The sequence below is a fragment of the Daphnia magna genome, linkage group LG1, assembly GCF_020631705.1.
Source record: "Daphnia magna isolate NIES linkage group LG1, ASM2063170v1.1, whole genome shotgun sequence".
Classification (NCBI taxonomy): Eukaryota; Metazoa; Arthropoda; class Branchiopoda; order Diplostraca; family Daphniidae; genus Daphnia; species Daphnia magna.
In genome coordinates, this window is record NC_059182.1 from 9,413,105 (window position 1) to 9,429,421 (window position 16,317).

Here is a 16,317-nt window from a genome sequence, read left to right on the forward strand (position 1 = left end):
GATTCAAAACAACTTGATGGAGGTGGAATCGGTTGCAACAAGCCAAATGGCTTACCGGTTTGGTGTTTATGTAACTGACAATAAAGACATGATAGAACATATTTACGGACATCGACTGAAATTCGGGGCCACCAGTACCGCTGTCGGACTCTCGCCAAAGTTTTCTCCACACCCATATGACCCGCTGCTGGAACATCGTGACAAAAGTAAAGAACAGTATTACGTAAGGTGTTAGGGATACACATAGCAAAGTTATTTTTAGTTTTATGATATAAGACACCATTTTGAGTACAAAAATGTTTCGAAAATTTAGCTTTATTTTTACATTGTAAAGAAAATATAGGACCAAGTTGAGGATCCACTCTCTGTTGGAATCTCAACTCGCTTTGCTCTAGCCCTGCTGGCAAATTGAATTTACTGACAAATGAACAAACCACTTCGGTTGAAGAAAAGCCGTCTGTTGCATCAACAAGAGGGCTTCTCGATAAACCGTCCGCCACACAATTCGTTACCCCTCGGATGTGATTAATTTCAAAATCATATCCTTGCAACGCAAGTATCCATCGACCAAACTTGCCCATCTGATTTTTGTTCAGCAGCCACTTGACAGCCGAGCTGTCCATCTCTACCTTGAACTTTTTCCCATACAGATAGGGCCTAAATTTCTCTAGTGCCCACACCAAAGCCAAACACTCTAATTCGTTGCAATGCTGCTTTTTTTCTGCATCGCTCAAACTACGACTGATATATGAAATCGGTCGCAACCCCTCTCCGTCATTCTGAAGCAACACTGCACCGAGTCCTTCTTGGCTTGCATCCGTTTGAACGGTCACTTCCAATTCGTCGTTGAAATGCGCCAGAACCGGAGCATTTGTCAGCAACTGAACCAGCTGGTTCTTTGCTCCCTCCTCCTCTTTCCCCCATGTCCACTTAACATTTTTCTTAAGAAGGCGAAACAGTGGCTGGCCGATGGTCGCGAAGCCGGATACAAACTTGCGGAAGAATGATGCAACGCCAATAAAACTCCGTAGTGTCTTGACGTTTTTGACCGGCATCTCTGCCAGCGCTCGCACTTTCTCTGGGTTAGGTCGTAGTCCCTGTTGGTCAATGATGTGACCAAGGTGAAAAACGCGATCTGTTGCAAACACGCACTTTCGGGGATTAATTGTCAATCCGGCGTCCTCAATTGCCGTGAGAACAAGGTCCAGCCTCTCCAGAAATTCCTCCCACCGACTTCCAAACACCAGACAATCATCCAAGTAGACCAGGCACATTGACCATTTTAAATGACGCAGAACCCGATCCATCAAACGCTGAAAACATCCTGGTCCGTTGTGAACCCCTTGAGGCATCCGTGTGAACTCGAATAATCCATCAGGAGTGATAAATGCCGTTTTCTCAATGTCCTTTTCTGCTACAGGAACTTGGTAGTACCCGGACAGAAGGTCGATTGAGGCGAACCACTTGGCACCGGCCAGCCGGTCGAAAATGTCGTCAGCTCTCGGTAGGGGGTACGTGTCCCGCTTGGTGACGGCGTTCAAGCGGCGGTAGTCAGCGCAGAAACGATAATCTTGGTCTTTCTTTCTTACGAGGACCACTGATGCCGCCCATGGACTGGTGGAGGGACGTACTAGTCCTTGGCGGAGAAACTTGTCAACTTTTTGGGCTATTATTTTCCTTTCTGTTGAGGAAACTCGGATCGGGTTGGATCGAACTGGTTTAGCCTCGCCTGTGTCGATGGTGAACTCAACTAGAGAAGTGGAACCGAGCTTCTCGCTGCTAGGAAAACATTTTTGATGTTTAGACAAGACGAAAAGCACTTCTTGGCGCATTTCTTCTGTCAGTCCAGAGCCCAACTGAATTTCCTCTTCGGGTGTTGTGAACGGTTCTGGTTCGTAGTGAACCGCAGAACACACATGTTCTTCTCCTTTTTCCTCTTTTACTTTACCTTCTTTCTGCCACCAATCAGCGTTTTCAATAAGTTGTACCTTTGCGTCATAAGAAAACTCGATAACTGTCAAGCGATCTCTTGGTTTAAACTCCAATGTCGCCCCACTCAAATTCAAAACCGGCACATACACGACCCCTTTTTCAATACACACGAGGCACGACGGAATACACCATTCCTTTCCAGGAAATGAGTTTCGATTAGGCCGTACGAGAACGGTCCCGCTTTTTTTTTCTTTTAATTTACACCGCACAAATTTTAACGATTCACTCGGTACATTTGTTCTCCACTGTACTTCCACTTGTTGACCACACATTCTGTTTTTTACTTTCCGGTCTTCTTGAAATGAACAAATCAAATCGTCAGACACACAGAAGTTTTCATCTTCCACTCCCTTACATTCAAAGACGAGGTCGTTCTGAAAATCGTCGATGATTGGCTTGAATGTGTCCGAATAAAATTCTCGAACGCGCACGAGTCCAAAACTCACTGTCTTCTTTTCCTTTTTTGACTCTAAAATAGAGATATCAGCCGATTTTTCTTCACTTCCTCCGACGCTTTTCCCTTCACTTCCATCCTCTATTTGTTGCGCTAACGGGACAATTTTTCCTTCTCTCACAATCAAGTCTGTCTTGCTACCAACTATCCAGTCGACTCCAAGAATGAGAGGGAAAGGTGGATGTTTAACTGACGCAACTCGTTTCACTTCCGTTTTTCTACCTTTCCACGTAACTTCCATGTTTACAAACGAGTCAATTGCCACTGTTTTACTATCCCACCCTCGAAATCGCACACTGGGACCTACACATTCGTTCAGTTTTTTGGCGAGGCTACGACGAATGGCACTCGAGCTCGCGCCTGAATCCACCAATGCCACAACCGCACCAATTCCATCAATGTTTACCGTGATGATGGGGAGAGGAGCACTGCAGGGGGACTTTCTGTAACCCGTCAAAATCGGCCCTGCTCCGAACGGGAAAGCTACTTTTTTGCAGGACAATCTTTGGCGATGTGACCAATTTTGCCGCATCCAAAGCATTGTCGATCGCTGACTGGTACGAAGCCACGACCGACACCTCCACTCGTTCGCCCTCTTCCATCCGGATCCGAACCTCTCCCTCGTCCAGCCGGGGAAACAGCTGCTGCTCCACCTCCACTACGTCCGACTGGCCCCAACCTTCCGATGACCATCCGTTCGATTCTGGCCGCCAAATCATCCACTGAGAAGCCAGGAGAAAGAGGCCCTGTTGCTGGGGTCGCCGTTGTTGCAGACCAACTGACTGGTAAAGCGGCACATGCCGTGTAAAAGGCGGCTATGTTTGCTGGCGCAGCTTGGAGAATCGATGCCTGGTTCTTCCAGTCACTCAGGCCATCAGTCATGGCCTGTACCTTCTGTTGATCGGTGAGTGTGACTGGTGACATCAACAGCAGTTTCTCCTTTGCCACTGCGTACTGCATGATGGCCTCGCCGGGCTGCTGCACACGTGCCGTCATCCTGGTCGTCCACTCACTCAACGGGAGCGTTGATGGGAACGCCGCCCTGAACGCTGCTGACCAGGCTGGCCAATCCAAATTGATCCTTCCAACTCTCGCATGCCATTCCACCGCTGATCCTCCTAGACGTCGAACAGCAACCAAAACTTGTTGCTGGGCAGTCCATCCCTCCGTTACAGCCAATGCCTCGATTCGATCGATGAACTCGGTCGCCAACTCTTCTGCGTTACCTAAAAACTTGGGAATAGACTCAACCAAAGAATTATCAATTCTAACGGGCCCCCCGCCACCAACGCCACCACCGCCGGCTACCGGTACTGCCTGGGCTTGCAGTGCTGCAATTAAGTTATTATTGACCTGCACGGCCTGTTGTAATTGATTCTGTATACCTGCAGTTGCTGTGGCTGACGCTTGTTGCTGTGCTGCGAATGCAGCTGTCATGTCCTGAACAGCATCGACTAATGGTTGAATATTCGCCATATTGTCTGTGACACTACCGTCACTATCCGAATCAGTCCAGAATAACACTGATGGTAACGTATACTCAAGACGCCCACCTTGAGACCGATGAGGGGCTACTCGTACAGGAATTCTCGAACTTGGTAACGAATCTGGCGTGCGTGACACCTGTCGTCTACTCGTCGTTGTAAAAGGTGTCAAACCAGTCGATGGGACAACTGCCCCTCTATTGTAAACTGTACTACGAGTATTTATTTGAAAAGGAACTGCAGATGGTTTTGAATTTTTAGGTTGTTGATGACCACTAGAAAGTTTAGGTGGCATTAACTTGAATTATTACTCAGGATGGCTGAGATACATACCGATACATAATGTGACAGAACTCATTGACCGACAGGGTTCAATATCAACATACACTTACATATATGAAATATAAATTCAGAGAGAAAAAAAAAATAATTGTACTCACACGAACATCAGGACTACCACTTGACTGCTGGGTGTCTGTGGGGAGAAAAAACATCCCTCTTCTAGACACCAATTGTTGTGGACTCACCTATCCCGATCCCTCTTACACCTTTACCCCAGCAAGAAAGCGAGACAAGCAAGTCCAAATGGGATATATTCTTGTATTTTCCACGGACTAACGTCCAACCCTCCACTAGCCCAGTCGTTTGTCAAGTGTCCAAAGAGAGCTCTTCCTTGTCACCAACACACCCACGACCCCTCTGGCAAGTCACACACACACACACACACACACACACACACACACACAGGGAAACTGGGGGAGAGGCTAGGAGGTGGGCGGTGTACCTACCGTACACACACACGTATACACACCTAGGGAGACTCGGTACGATCGTACCGCAACAATACCATGAGTTATAACTTCTATATCATCAAAGAAAAACTCTTCAAATTCTTCTCTAATGACCACCCACCCACCACCCAAAAAAAGCAGAAAGGCTTGTGAGTCCTTTAATAACGAAAATACGTTGGCAAAAATTGTTCAACAAAAGCTAGCAAACAGACATCCTAATTAATATGTTTTTTAAAATTTAAAGTGTGAGATATATTTCTTTAGAGTCTATTATGTAACAACACTCAACGGGATAAGCCTGGTAGCCCGCCACCCACTGTTACTGTTGCTGAGATTCATGCTGAGCCAATTTCGTTATCGGGAAAGTCAAGGAAAAGAAGCCATTCGGTGTATTCCGACAGAGAAGAACGCAATGATGATGTAAACATGTGCAGATTTATCAATTATTGTATCATAACTGAACTTGTTTTTAGGGTTCCACCTCTGAAAGCAATTCAGGCTGCTTCACGTTACAAAAACTAACGCCAGCAAAGAAAAAACCCGTATTTCCCGAAACAACTGATGAGCTGGTAGATGAGGAAGAATGTGAAGATGTCGTTTCTACTTCGACCCGTACTGATAATTTGCAATCAGAGGTGAAGGTGCTATCATCTTTAAAGGCGAGTATGCTAATGGGCCAGGCCCCTGTTTCAACTGAAGACGTCCAGCACTTAAAAAGCAAGATACGCGCCCTAGTAGAAGAAAATGATCGCTTGAAGAAAGATCTTAAGTTTTTTCAAGGTAAATTGTAATCTTTATTATACCGTTTAGTGCACCATAGTATGATAAATGCATTTCAACGCAAAAATAATTACCTAATTACACAATTTATTGCGCACTTGCCCAATTTATTGCCCCGGAATTTTTGGTTGGGTTTTTATATCACTATTATGTATGTAGAATATATATAGAATGTATGTATGTAATATGTGAAATGTATATATTATGTATTACAGAATTCAGCAGCGTCAAAGCTTGGGTTGACCAATTGATCTTTAAACAGCAGTACATCCAACAGTTGCAGAAGAATGGGGAATGTGCCTCAGCTGCCCCACTTGCTTCTGCTACTTCAAGTGTGAAGATGAATTTACCGAAACTTGCGTATGAAGAGATTCAGCCACATTTTCAAGCAAATTGGAGTTCCTCACCTCCACCACCTGTTTTGAATGCACCAGAGACACCGATGGAGGAGACTAGCAAACCACAAAAATATCCGTCGGATTTGTATAACAATCCATTTCCCATTACGCAAGACATTCTCGACCAGATTCCGCCTGGCTCAAAGAAATCTGAAACTCGCTTTGTTCTGAAACTCTTCTTCGCCTCACGTACACTGATAATTACCTGGGTACGCATACGATGTCAGCAAATTTGACAGGAAAGAAGTATATGGACGAGAATAAATTGCTCAGCATAATATGTAAGTTATATATATATATTGGAATCAATTCAATATTTCATTATTACTAATCACAACTGTTTTTGCAAACATTTCTAGAAGCGACATTGGATTTTTTCCAATTCAAGGATCACGAGAAGGTGAAAAAAGAAGGAGAAGTCCGAAAGGGTATTTCCACTTTTCTAAACAATACCAAACAGAAGTTGTAGAAGCTCCAAATAACAGCAGCAAGTAATAAAGTAACGGTCTCGTCAGCACAATAATTGTCATTATTGAACGATGAAATACAATTACTTGATTAATTCAAATTCCTCTAAATTAAATTTTTATTTAATGTGTGATAAAATACGTGATTCTAATAACAGGTATCATGCAATAATAAATAAATATTATTTTGAAGTAAAAACAAGCGTAGTGTCCAATACTTCAGTATGCAATAAATCGTGTGATTTTCGTGAGATAAAATACGTGATTCTAATAACAGGTATCATGCAATAATAAATAAATATTATTTTGAAGTAAAAACAAGCGTAGTGTCCAATACTTCAGTATGCAATAAATCGTGTGATTTTAAATTAATTTCAGTTAGTGTCGTATACAATAAATCATACCAGAAACATAAAATTACCACTCACTTTGTTACTAAATAAAATTCGTACACTATAAATTGGACATAAGTACGTAATTTAACGTCATTGCCTGAAAAATTTGTTTCTATACTTCATTATGTTACCACCCAATTGAGTACGTTACAACCCAATAAATTGTCTTAGAAAATTGTTTCAAAATAACTGCGTGTTAAAACATACAATTATATTGCCTCGGATTTTTGGTTGGGTACGCTGTGATACCATGAGTTTTTACTTCTATATGTAAACAGGATCAAATATACTTGTATTCAATGTGAATACACTGTTATATTATGAGTTTATACTTCTACATGTAAAAAGAATCAAATATAATTGTATTCAATGTGAATACACTGTTAAACCATAAGATTTTACTTCTATATGTAAACAGGATCAAATATACTTGTATTCAATGTGAATACACTGTGATACCATGAGTTTTTACTTCTATATGTAAACAGGATCAAATATTCTTGTATTCAATGAGAATACACTGTTATATTATGAGTTTATACTTCTACATGTAAACAGAATCAAATATACTTGTATTCAATGTAAAGACACTGTGATACCATGAGTTTTTACTTCTATATGTAAACAGGATCAAATATACTTGTATTCAATGTGAATACACTGTTATATTATGAGTTTATACTTCTACATGTAAACAGAATCAAATATACTTGTATTCAATGTGAATACACTGTGATACCATGAGTTTTTACTTCTATATGTAAACAGGATCAAATATACTTGTATTCAATTTGAATACACTGTTATACAATGAGTTTTTACTTCTACATGTAAATTGAATCAAATATACTTGTATTCAATGTGAATACACTGTTATATTATGAGTTTATACTTCTACATGTAAACAGAATCAAATATACTTGTATTCAATGTGATTACACTGTGATACCATGAGTTTTTACTTCTATATGTAAACAGGATCAAATATACTTGTATTTAATGTGAATACACTGTTATTTTATGAGTTTATACTTCTACATGTAAACAGAATCAAATATACTTGTATTCAATGTGAATACAATGTTATATTATGAGTTTATAATTCTACATGTAAACAGAATCAAATATAGTTGTATTCAATGTGAATACACTGTTATATTATGAGTTTATACTTCTACATGTAAACAGAGTCAAATATACTTGTATTCAATGTATATACACTGTTATATTATGAGTTTATACTTCTACATGTAAACAGAATCAAATATACTTGTATTCAATGTGAATACACTGCGATACCATGAGTTTTAACTTCTATATGTTAACAGAGTCAAATATACTTGTATTCAATGTGAATACACTGTTATATTATAAGTTTATACTTCTACATGTAAACAGAATCAAATATACTCGTATTCAATGTGAATACACTGCTATACCATGAGTTTTAACTTCTATATGTAAACAGGATCAAATATACTTGTATTCAATGTGAATACACTGTGATACCATGAGTTTTTATTTTAATATGTAAACAGGATCAAATATACTTGTATTCAATGTGAATTCACTGTGATACCATAAGTTTTTACTTCTATATTGTCACACTTGACTTGAAAACGTTTGTATTATTCTTAACACAGAAAAAGGGAATACAATGATTACATGAATAATGAATTGAAACCTTACTTTTACTAAGCGTCTAGTTTAGTGGAAGAGAGAGCGACTAATAGTGGAAAAACAGTGGGTTTTATACTAGCTTTGAAATTACGCCCTCTCCCTAAGGTTAATAGATTTTACTGCACATTCTAAAGCTATTCTGGAACTTCTACTTATTTAGGAAGAAATGTTTGATAACATAACAGATAGTAGAACATTCGTAACTATAGCGTTTGAGTTTGACGCTTCTAGGAACAGATAGGGACATCTGCTGTTGTTCCCCGCGACAGGTCCCCCTTCTTTAAGACAGGCGACCCGACTGTACTACAAAATAGTATGGAAAGTGGGACAACATGATAAAAGGTGGGAAACTGGAAACATCATAAGAACTTTAAGATTTTTCTAGAGTAATTAAAAGATAGCTGAAGAGAGGTGATAGCGCGAAATGAAACAAAGCTACGATGAAGGTCGTAAGTAAACATTGATAAGAGATTATCAGAAAGGATGAATCACAGTAAGAATAAAAGTAAGATGACTATTTCAGATTGCATGTTCAGTGTTTTTTCAGCCTCCACAGTAAAATGTTCACTTACTCTGATGTTTTAGAGAATCTCTGTGTGTTTGAGTGCGCCCTTGTGCGTTTTGTTGACGCAACGTTTGATAATCATCGGAGTCGCTACAACCGGTTACATTCAAGTGACCGTGTGTTTTTCTTTACGGTGCTTGCGGAAGTTCAACGAACTGGTGCTCGCTTGAATTTTTCGCCATCTGTAAGCACTGTTTGGTTTGGCGATTACTACTTCAGGTAAGGAAACATTTTCTTTTTTCAATCTTCTTGCTCTTTTTTAATAGAAGTTTTTCTTTTTTCCTTATTGTTTTAGCAAGTATTCTGGATACGCCAAGTATCGCGAGTTGTTTTCTTTAACGCATGCGCGTCTTCTCTGGTGGTTTGAATCGGATGAAGACTTTTACCACCCAGCTCCGCATCAAACCGATTTTTACACTGAAATAACACAAGCTGAAATGGACAACCGTCTCGCCGCATGTTCGACTTGGAACGATGTTTTGACTTCGTTCGACATGGAACACCCAGGGCCAGAAGATTTTCACTTGTTGCGGGAATTTTCCCATAGCTTAGTTTCCCTCCTCGACTATGTCGAGGATCAACTAAACGAAGAGTGATGTAAATTCTTCTTGAGTGAACTTGTTGAAAAAATACACTTTTTTATATTCCAATCTGAATAGTCTTTTTCTTTCTTCAGTTATGACAAAATGGTTACGCCTCTTGCATCTCTAGTTCCTCCTTCCCGCGGTCTCCGGGGGAGGGTTGTCGTATCGCTCATGTACGGCCAAGCGTACACTGAGTGTATACAATTTGTATGCTAGGGCAATTAACCCTAAGGCAATAAGTGAGATTGCAGATACCAATTCGTAAGGGTAGCGTAAAGAAGATGTTTCTTTCTGTTTTTTCGTTTCAGTGATGAGATTGTGAATTTGCTCTCCGGTCATTTCCGTTGAAAGGCTGGCTTGAGCATTACGATGAAGCAGTTGACTAATGATGTCTATTGAGGAGGTGTTTCTCGCGGAAGTTCCACGAAGGTATGTTTCTTGTTTGTAGTAATGTTGACATCTTGAGAAAAAATTTCAACTGTTGGTAGGACAACTGCTTGCAATTTTAGTGCCATTATGTTGCCTTCCATACTAGCTGGGAATACCCACTCTTCTGTACGAGTAGTGCATCCCAAAGGTATTTCAAACATTCCTACAGGCGGTAATGTTGTTGTTCTTAGTGTTGGCTGCTCACCACCAGATGGACACGAAAATACAATTTCGTGTGGCTTTGTTGCAGAATAAACCTATTGGTTGGATCCCATGTAAACGACTTCAGGACCGCACCATTCTGTAAATTTCTTTCTGCATTGTGTGTTAATTCTTGGTGTATCATTCATGAACACAGCTGTTGCACAGGATTTTCGAGCAGTTCTTTTGCTGACACCGGTATGGAATTTGCATAGCGGGCGTCCTATCTTGCTACAGTCTTTAATGTCGTCTTTTGAAAGTTGCATAAATGTTTCGAGATCTCCTGACACAGCAAGGTAATCTGGTAAATTTCCAAACAAGACGCCATGTGTTCCATTATCTGTTGATCCTGGTAGGTTGATAATCTGGAAGAGCTTGTACTGCTGAGCGTGGTCAAAAATAGGAACACGTATGAAGAGGCGAAAGGAATTTTCCATGGCTGCAACCGAGACAGTAGACTCCTGGTAAGCGACCCAAAGTTCGTTGCTAGAAATAGACCATCCTCTTGGTAATTGACCATTGATGGTTTTGATGACTTTGTTGAATTTAGCTGGAGAGATGATTTGAGGGGCCAAATGCCCGTTGGCTAGAAGACTAAAGCCGACGTCGAGACTATCAGCAAGTTGTTGTAGCCACAGCAAGATTTGATTCATTGCTTCAAACGTTTCATCCAGTTGGAAAAAATATTCGAAGTGACTCAGTTCTAAGTCTTCCATGTCAGCTATTTTTTCCATTATGTTTGTGGTCACATTTTTCAGCATTTAGTATTGGCCTCGTAGTTCTCTAATTAATTTTGCGTTAGTTCTGGTTTCCCATAGTGATTCATTCAAGACTGTGGCTTGTTTGTCTATAATGTGGATCACTTCTCGTTGATTTCGGGAGAGAAGTTGAATTTGATTATTCAGTTCTTCTAAATCTTTTTGTGTCGATACTCCAAAAAGCCATTTAAGGATTGTTCCTCCCCCGTCGACGAGACTTCGACGATTTCTTTGGTTTGTATTCAAGACTTTTTTGATATTCGATAATCGATCTGCTGCGTTCTCCATTCCTTTCAGGAAAGACTGCATTCTGCTGGTAATTCTTTTGGCTGCTATTTTTTGAGGTCTGGTACCTTGATTCTTCCATCTTTCTGCTATTTCTTGCTGTTGCAGAATTTTCTCTTTAAGGTACGCCGTGGCCGTATCAGGTAATCCGAAATCAAGATCAGTCACTATTGTCCAAGATGATTCACTAAACGCAACACTAAACGCAGTGGAGGGGGCCAGCAAGAAAATGAAGAACGGCACTAAAAAGGTGAGATACCTAGCCGGAGGTCTTCTATTTCGTATTGGTCTTCGTGATGCATGGGAAGGGACTTTGTCTGGAGAAGAGGTGATCACTTCACTACCACTTATGTCGGGTGACACGTTAATTTCTTCAGGTACTGTTACTTCCTCTTCGGACAGAGTTTGTGAGTGAACTGCATCAGGTAGGTCTTGTGCTTCTTCTTGTTGTTCTCCATCGTTCTGTTTGTCTTTTTCTGCGGCTCTCTCAGTGTTATCTGGGATGGACGTCTGCGGTGACTCCCATTCCAAAGTGGCTTCGTGAAATGACTTCATCCGAGCGACGTGAACAATATCTGATTTTCCCCGTCCGGTTGCGGAGATTACTTCGTAGTTTACGGGTGTAGTTTTTCTCAACACCCTGAATGGTCCTAACCAGCGGTGAAGAAGTTTTTCTGCTTTTCCTACTTTGCGAAATGGTTTGTAGATCAGGACTAGATCTCCTGTTTGAAACGATAGTTCTCTATGGCGAGCATCGTAGGTTTCTTTTTGTTTTTCTTTAACTCTCTGCATTCTAGTTTTTACAATTTCTTTTGCTTCAGTCAGATCAGCTTGTAGTCGATCTGCATAACTCATTGCAGCGTCTTCTTCTGTCAACAATGGGTTGGGATCAGCGTCCGATTCCAAATCAATGGGAAGTCTGGGTTCACGTCCATAGAGCAGAAAAAATGGTGAATACCTCGTCGACTCTTGTCTTGCTGTGTTGTATGCAAAGCATACGTATTGTAGAGTACGATCCCAATCACGTTGGTCACTGCTGACGTACATTGAGAGCATAGCTGCCAATGTATGATTCATCCTTTCCACCGCTCCATTTGCCTGAGGGTGGTAACTTGAAGTTGTCTTGTGGTTTGTGTGCAATTTCTTGACAACAGCTTGCGTTAGATCTGAGGTAAAGCATTTTCCTCGATCCGTAATGATTTGTTCTGGAGCTCCGTGACGAAGAAGAATTTGATTAACAAAAAATTCTGCGACGTCATCTGCTTTTCCAGTCGGCATGGCTTTCAGTTCAACCCATTTGGTTAGATAGTCCACTGCCACGATAATCATCTTGTTTCCTCTGGTAGATAGTGGGAATGGACCTAGTAGATCAATGCCTACTTTTTGAAATGATCTCTCGACTTTGATGCATTGTAAGAGTCCTGCACGTTTGTCTGGGACTCCTTTTCTGCTTTGACAATGTACGCAGCTCTGTACGTGACGAGTTATGTCGAGTGCCATCTTCGGCCAGAAGAAACGATCACAAATCTTGTGTGGAGTACGCTTGATGCCAAGGTGACCTGACACAACGTCGTCATGGTATGCCTGTAGAATTCTTTCACGGTAATTTAACAGTCTTCTGTAGTTCTTTCCATTTTTAAAAGTTTCCTTGTACAGCTTTTCGTTGTGAATTACAAAATTTTTGACTCTTGATTTTCCGTTCTGGAGTTTCACAATTAGCTGATTCCAATTGCGACAAGCTTTCTGCTTTTCGGCCAATGACTCGTCTTCGACTTCGGAAAGGCCAGAGAATGTGATTGCTCCCACGATGAAACAGCGATCATCTTCTAGCTCTTCTGCAACTGGTAGCGGATTTCTTGAAAGACGCATTGTCATGCGTTTTCCCACTAAGGAACACAATAGTTATGTCGTATTCTTGAAGCGACAAGCTCCATCGGGCCAAACGGCCTGCAAGGTCTCTTTTGCTCATTAACCAGCAAAGAGCCTGATGATCGGTCACCACTTTCACTTTGCAACCCCACACAAAACATCGAAACTTGGAAAGACACCACACTAGTGCAAGACACTCTTTTTCGGTGATTGAGTAGTTCACTTCTGATTTTGTTAGAAGGCGGCTGGCGTATGCTATAGGACGTTCTGCTTCTTCAATGTGTTGAGCAAGAACGCCTCCTATGCCATAACCACAGGCATCGGGAAATATTTCCATTGGTAGATCATAGTTGGGATGCGCCAATACTGGTGCCGAAGTAAGTGGTAGTTTCAAAGCATTGAAGCTGCTACTTTTATCTTCTCCCCACGTGAAGGGAATTTCTTTCTTCGTCAGTGTAGTAAGCGGGCGTGCAATTGATGCAAAACCTTGGATGTGACGTCGATAATACGAGCACAGACCAAGAAAGCTTTGCACTCGTTTCACCTTGTTTGCTGTTGAATGGCCTTCATTGGGTGATAGGAAACTTTGAACTGCCTCCAGTTTTTCAGGATCTGGTGCCACACCTTCTTTTGAGATGAGGTGTCCCAACACTTTCAGTGCGTGCTCCATGAATGAGCATTTTGACCATTTCAACTTCAACCCAGCTTGAGAAAAGCAACTCAGCACTAGACGTAGTCTTTGCAAATGCTGTTCGAAGGTTGCTGAGTAGATTATGACGTCATCCAAGTATATCAGGCACGTCGTCCAACGAAGTCCAGCTAAGATGATGTCCATGGCCCTCTGAAAAGTACCAGGGGCGTTTGTTAAACCGAACGGAAGAGTACGGAACTGGTACAATCCGTCTGCAGTGATGAAGGCTGTTTTTGGTCTGTCACTGTCGATAACTGGAACTTGATGGTATCCTGATTGAAGATCCATGCTTGAGAAAAATATTGCGCCTTCCAGCCGACTCAAAGTGTCGGCAATACGTGGTAAGGGGTATGAATCTTTTACCGTTACTGCGTTAAGTTTGCGATAGTCCACGCAGAAGCGCCAAGTACCATCTTTTTTCTTGACTAAAACCACTGGGGAAGACCAAGGGCTGTCAGAAGGTTCTATGACCCTTCTACGCAGCATTCCTTCTACTTGATCTTGAATAACAGCTCGTTCTTTCCAGGCACTCTTGTAAGGAAGCTGATGGATTGGGCGCGCATTAGCGGTATTGATGTCATGTTTGACGACTGAACAGTATCCCAAATCATCCTCGTTTAGTGCAAAGCAATGAGCAAATTGCTTGAGGATTTTTACTGTCTCTTCTTTCTCTTCTTTTGTTAGATTTTCCCCAATTCTTCCTTCGAGATGTTTCAACAATTCTTCTTTCTCTGCATCTGCATCTTGGTTCTCCACCGAAGCATCTAGTGTTAGAATTTCTTGAATTTCTTCCATTTCTTCAGCTTCGGGGTGTTTCTCTAGGGTTCGCAGTGTCACTCCTTTTTCTAGCCACACTGTTTTCGGAGACAGGTTGGCGACTGGAATATCTTTCAAATCCGTTTGTACGAGCGCGTGACCGGTAGACAGACTTGATGTTGCTAACAGTGAAGCTGATGGTGTCACGATGCACGAACCTTCCATTCTGTGAGAGATAGATGTTGGAATTTGCTTTACCGTGTATGCTGGTATTTCTTGACTATCTTTTGAAATCAACCGGCTTTCTTGTGACTGTTCTACTTGGAGAGCAGTGATTTCTGGAAGCGGTGATTTCCCTGTCGTGAATGATGACTCTTCTGACTCGTAGTCAATGTGGATAGCTCGAAATTGTTGTAGGAAATCATTTCCTAACAGTAGTTCAAAACCCGACATTGGCATAACTATTGCGTTACCTTTTATAGTTTTGCCTCTGTGGGTTACTACTATGTCTGCCATACTCTGTGGTGACAGGGTTTGACCATTTACTAGACGGATCTTTGGTCCGACTAGAGGTTTTTTGACAAATTTCGTTTTCTCTAGTAATTCGGGTGAGATTACTTTGACTGCAGCTCCTGTATCAATCAGTGCTGTTGCAGTTATTTCTCCACACCTTACTGCTTCCTTTATTAGTCTTGCAGGATTCAAGTTGAACACGATCATTTCTGGGTCAGCCATTTTTTCTTCCAACGTATCTGGAACGGTTAGGTTGATGGAAAGATTTCCCTTTGCAGTCGCCCCTGCGGCTGCATCTTTAGGCGGACCTCTGTATTGTTCTGATTCAGGGTTCTTGAAGCAGTTGCGAGCAATGTGTCCTGACCTCTTACAAAAAAAACATTGCTGCCTTCCTGTTACAGTGCGACCTTTTGGTTTAAAAGGTCCTCTTGAATTTACTTGCTCGTTTTTCTCTTTTGAAATTAATTTTTCGCAAGTCTCTTGAATTAATTCTCTCATCGTCTTCATCAAATCTGCTTGCTGGTCTGGGTAGACCACTGACAGGTTTGGTAACTGCTCCTGAGGCTTCTGCGGCTCAGCTGTCGTATCCTTCCATCCTCGTGTGTCTGACATGAGTGATGCTTCTGTATAGGATTTTGCTAGTGCCAAAAATTCTTCGCATGTCTTGGGCTTCAGCGGATAAATTTTTCTGAAAAGTGTTGGGCGAAGTCCTCTAAAAAGATGCTCCAATCGGTGCGTTTCTGACATATTCGGGTCAACCAGTCTGCAAAGATTGAGAATTTCGTAGTAGTACCTAATGGTTGGCTCGTCCACTCCTTGGGTCCTACTTCTGAGTCTGGTCTCTTGGAAAAGACCTTAATTATCTGGTTAAAATTCTTTCAAAAACACCGAACGTAGACCGGGTACTGCGGCCACAGCCGCATTTCCTGCAGCAGCTGCCTGTGCTGCTGTGTCTTCCCAGTCATTCGGGAGTCTTGCGCACAGGAACCAATTTCTTGCAGTATCATCCAAGTACATACAGAAATTATTTCTTTTGTCCGCATCTCTCCAACCGTTGTGGGTAGAGATTGTTTCGTAGCGCTCTAACCATTGACGAGCGTCTTCCGTTGGACTCCCCCGAAAAACAGGTGGGCTTATAAATTTTCTAACAGCTGCCATAGCTGTACCTTGAAATTGCTGCTGATGTCTTGGAGGTACCAAAGGGTGTTGTCCTATCACAGGAACA

The 16,317-nt window shown here is 41.6% G+C and overlaps 2 protein-coding genes across 2 annotated transcripts; one reads left to right on the top strand and one right to left on the bottom strand.

Annotated features, from left to right (window-relative positions):
• Window positions 1–2,552: 2,552 nt before the first annotated feature.
• On the bottom strand, window positions 2,553–4,365 carry LOC123472551. The gene has a single exon (XM_045174273.1). It carries the CDS (start codon window positions 4,223–4,225, stop codon window positions 2,930–2,932), a length of 1,296 nt encoding a protein of 431 aa, XP_045030208.1. The 5' UTR covers window positions 4,226–4,365; the 3' UTR covers window positions 2,553–2,929.
• A 988-nt stretch (window positions 4,366–5,353) lies between these two features.
• On the top strand, window positions 5,354–6,249 carry LOC123473644. The gene is made up of 2 exons (XM_045174703.1): window positions 5,354–5,501; window positions 5,717–6,249. The coding sequence occupies exons 1-2, from the start codon at window positions 5,387–5,389 to the stop codon at window positions 6,133–6,135; spliced, it is 534 nt and encodes a 177-aa protein (XP_045030638.1). The 5' UTR covers window positions 5,354–5,386; the 3' UTR covers window positions 6,136–6,249.
• Window positions 6,250–16,317: the final 10,068 nt, after the last annotated feature.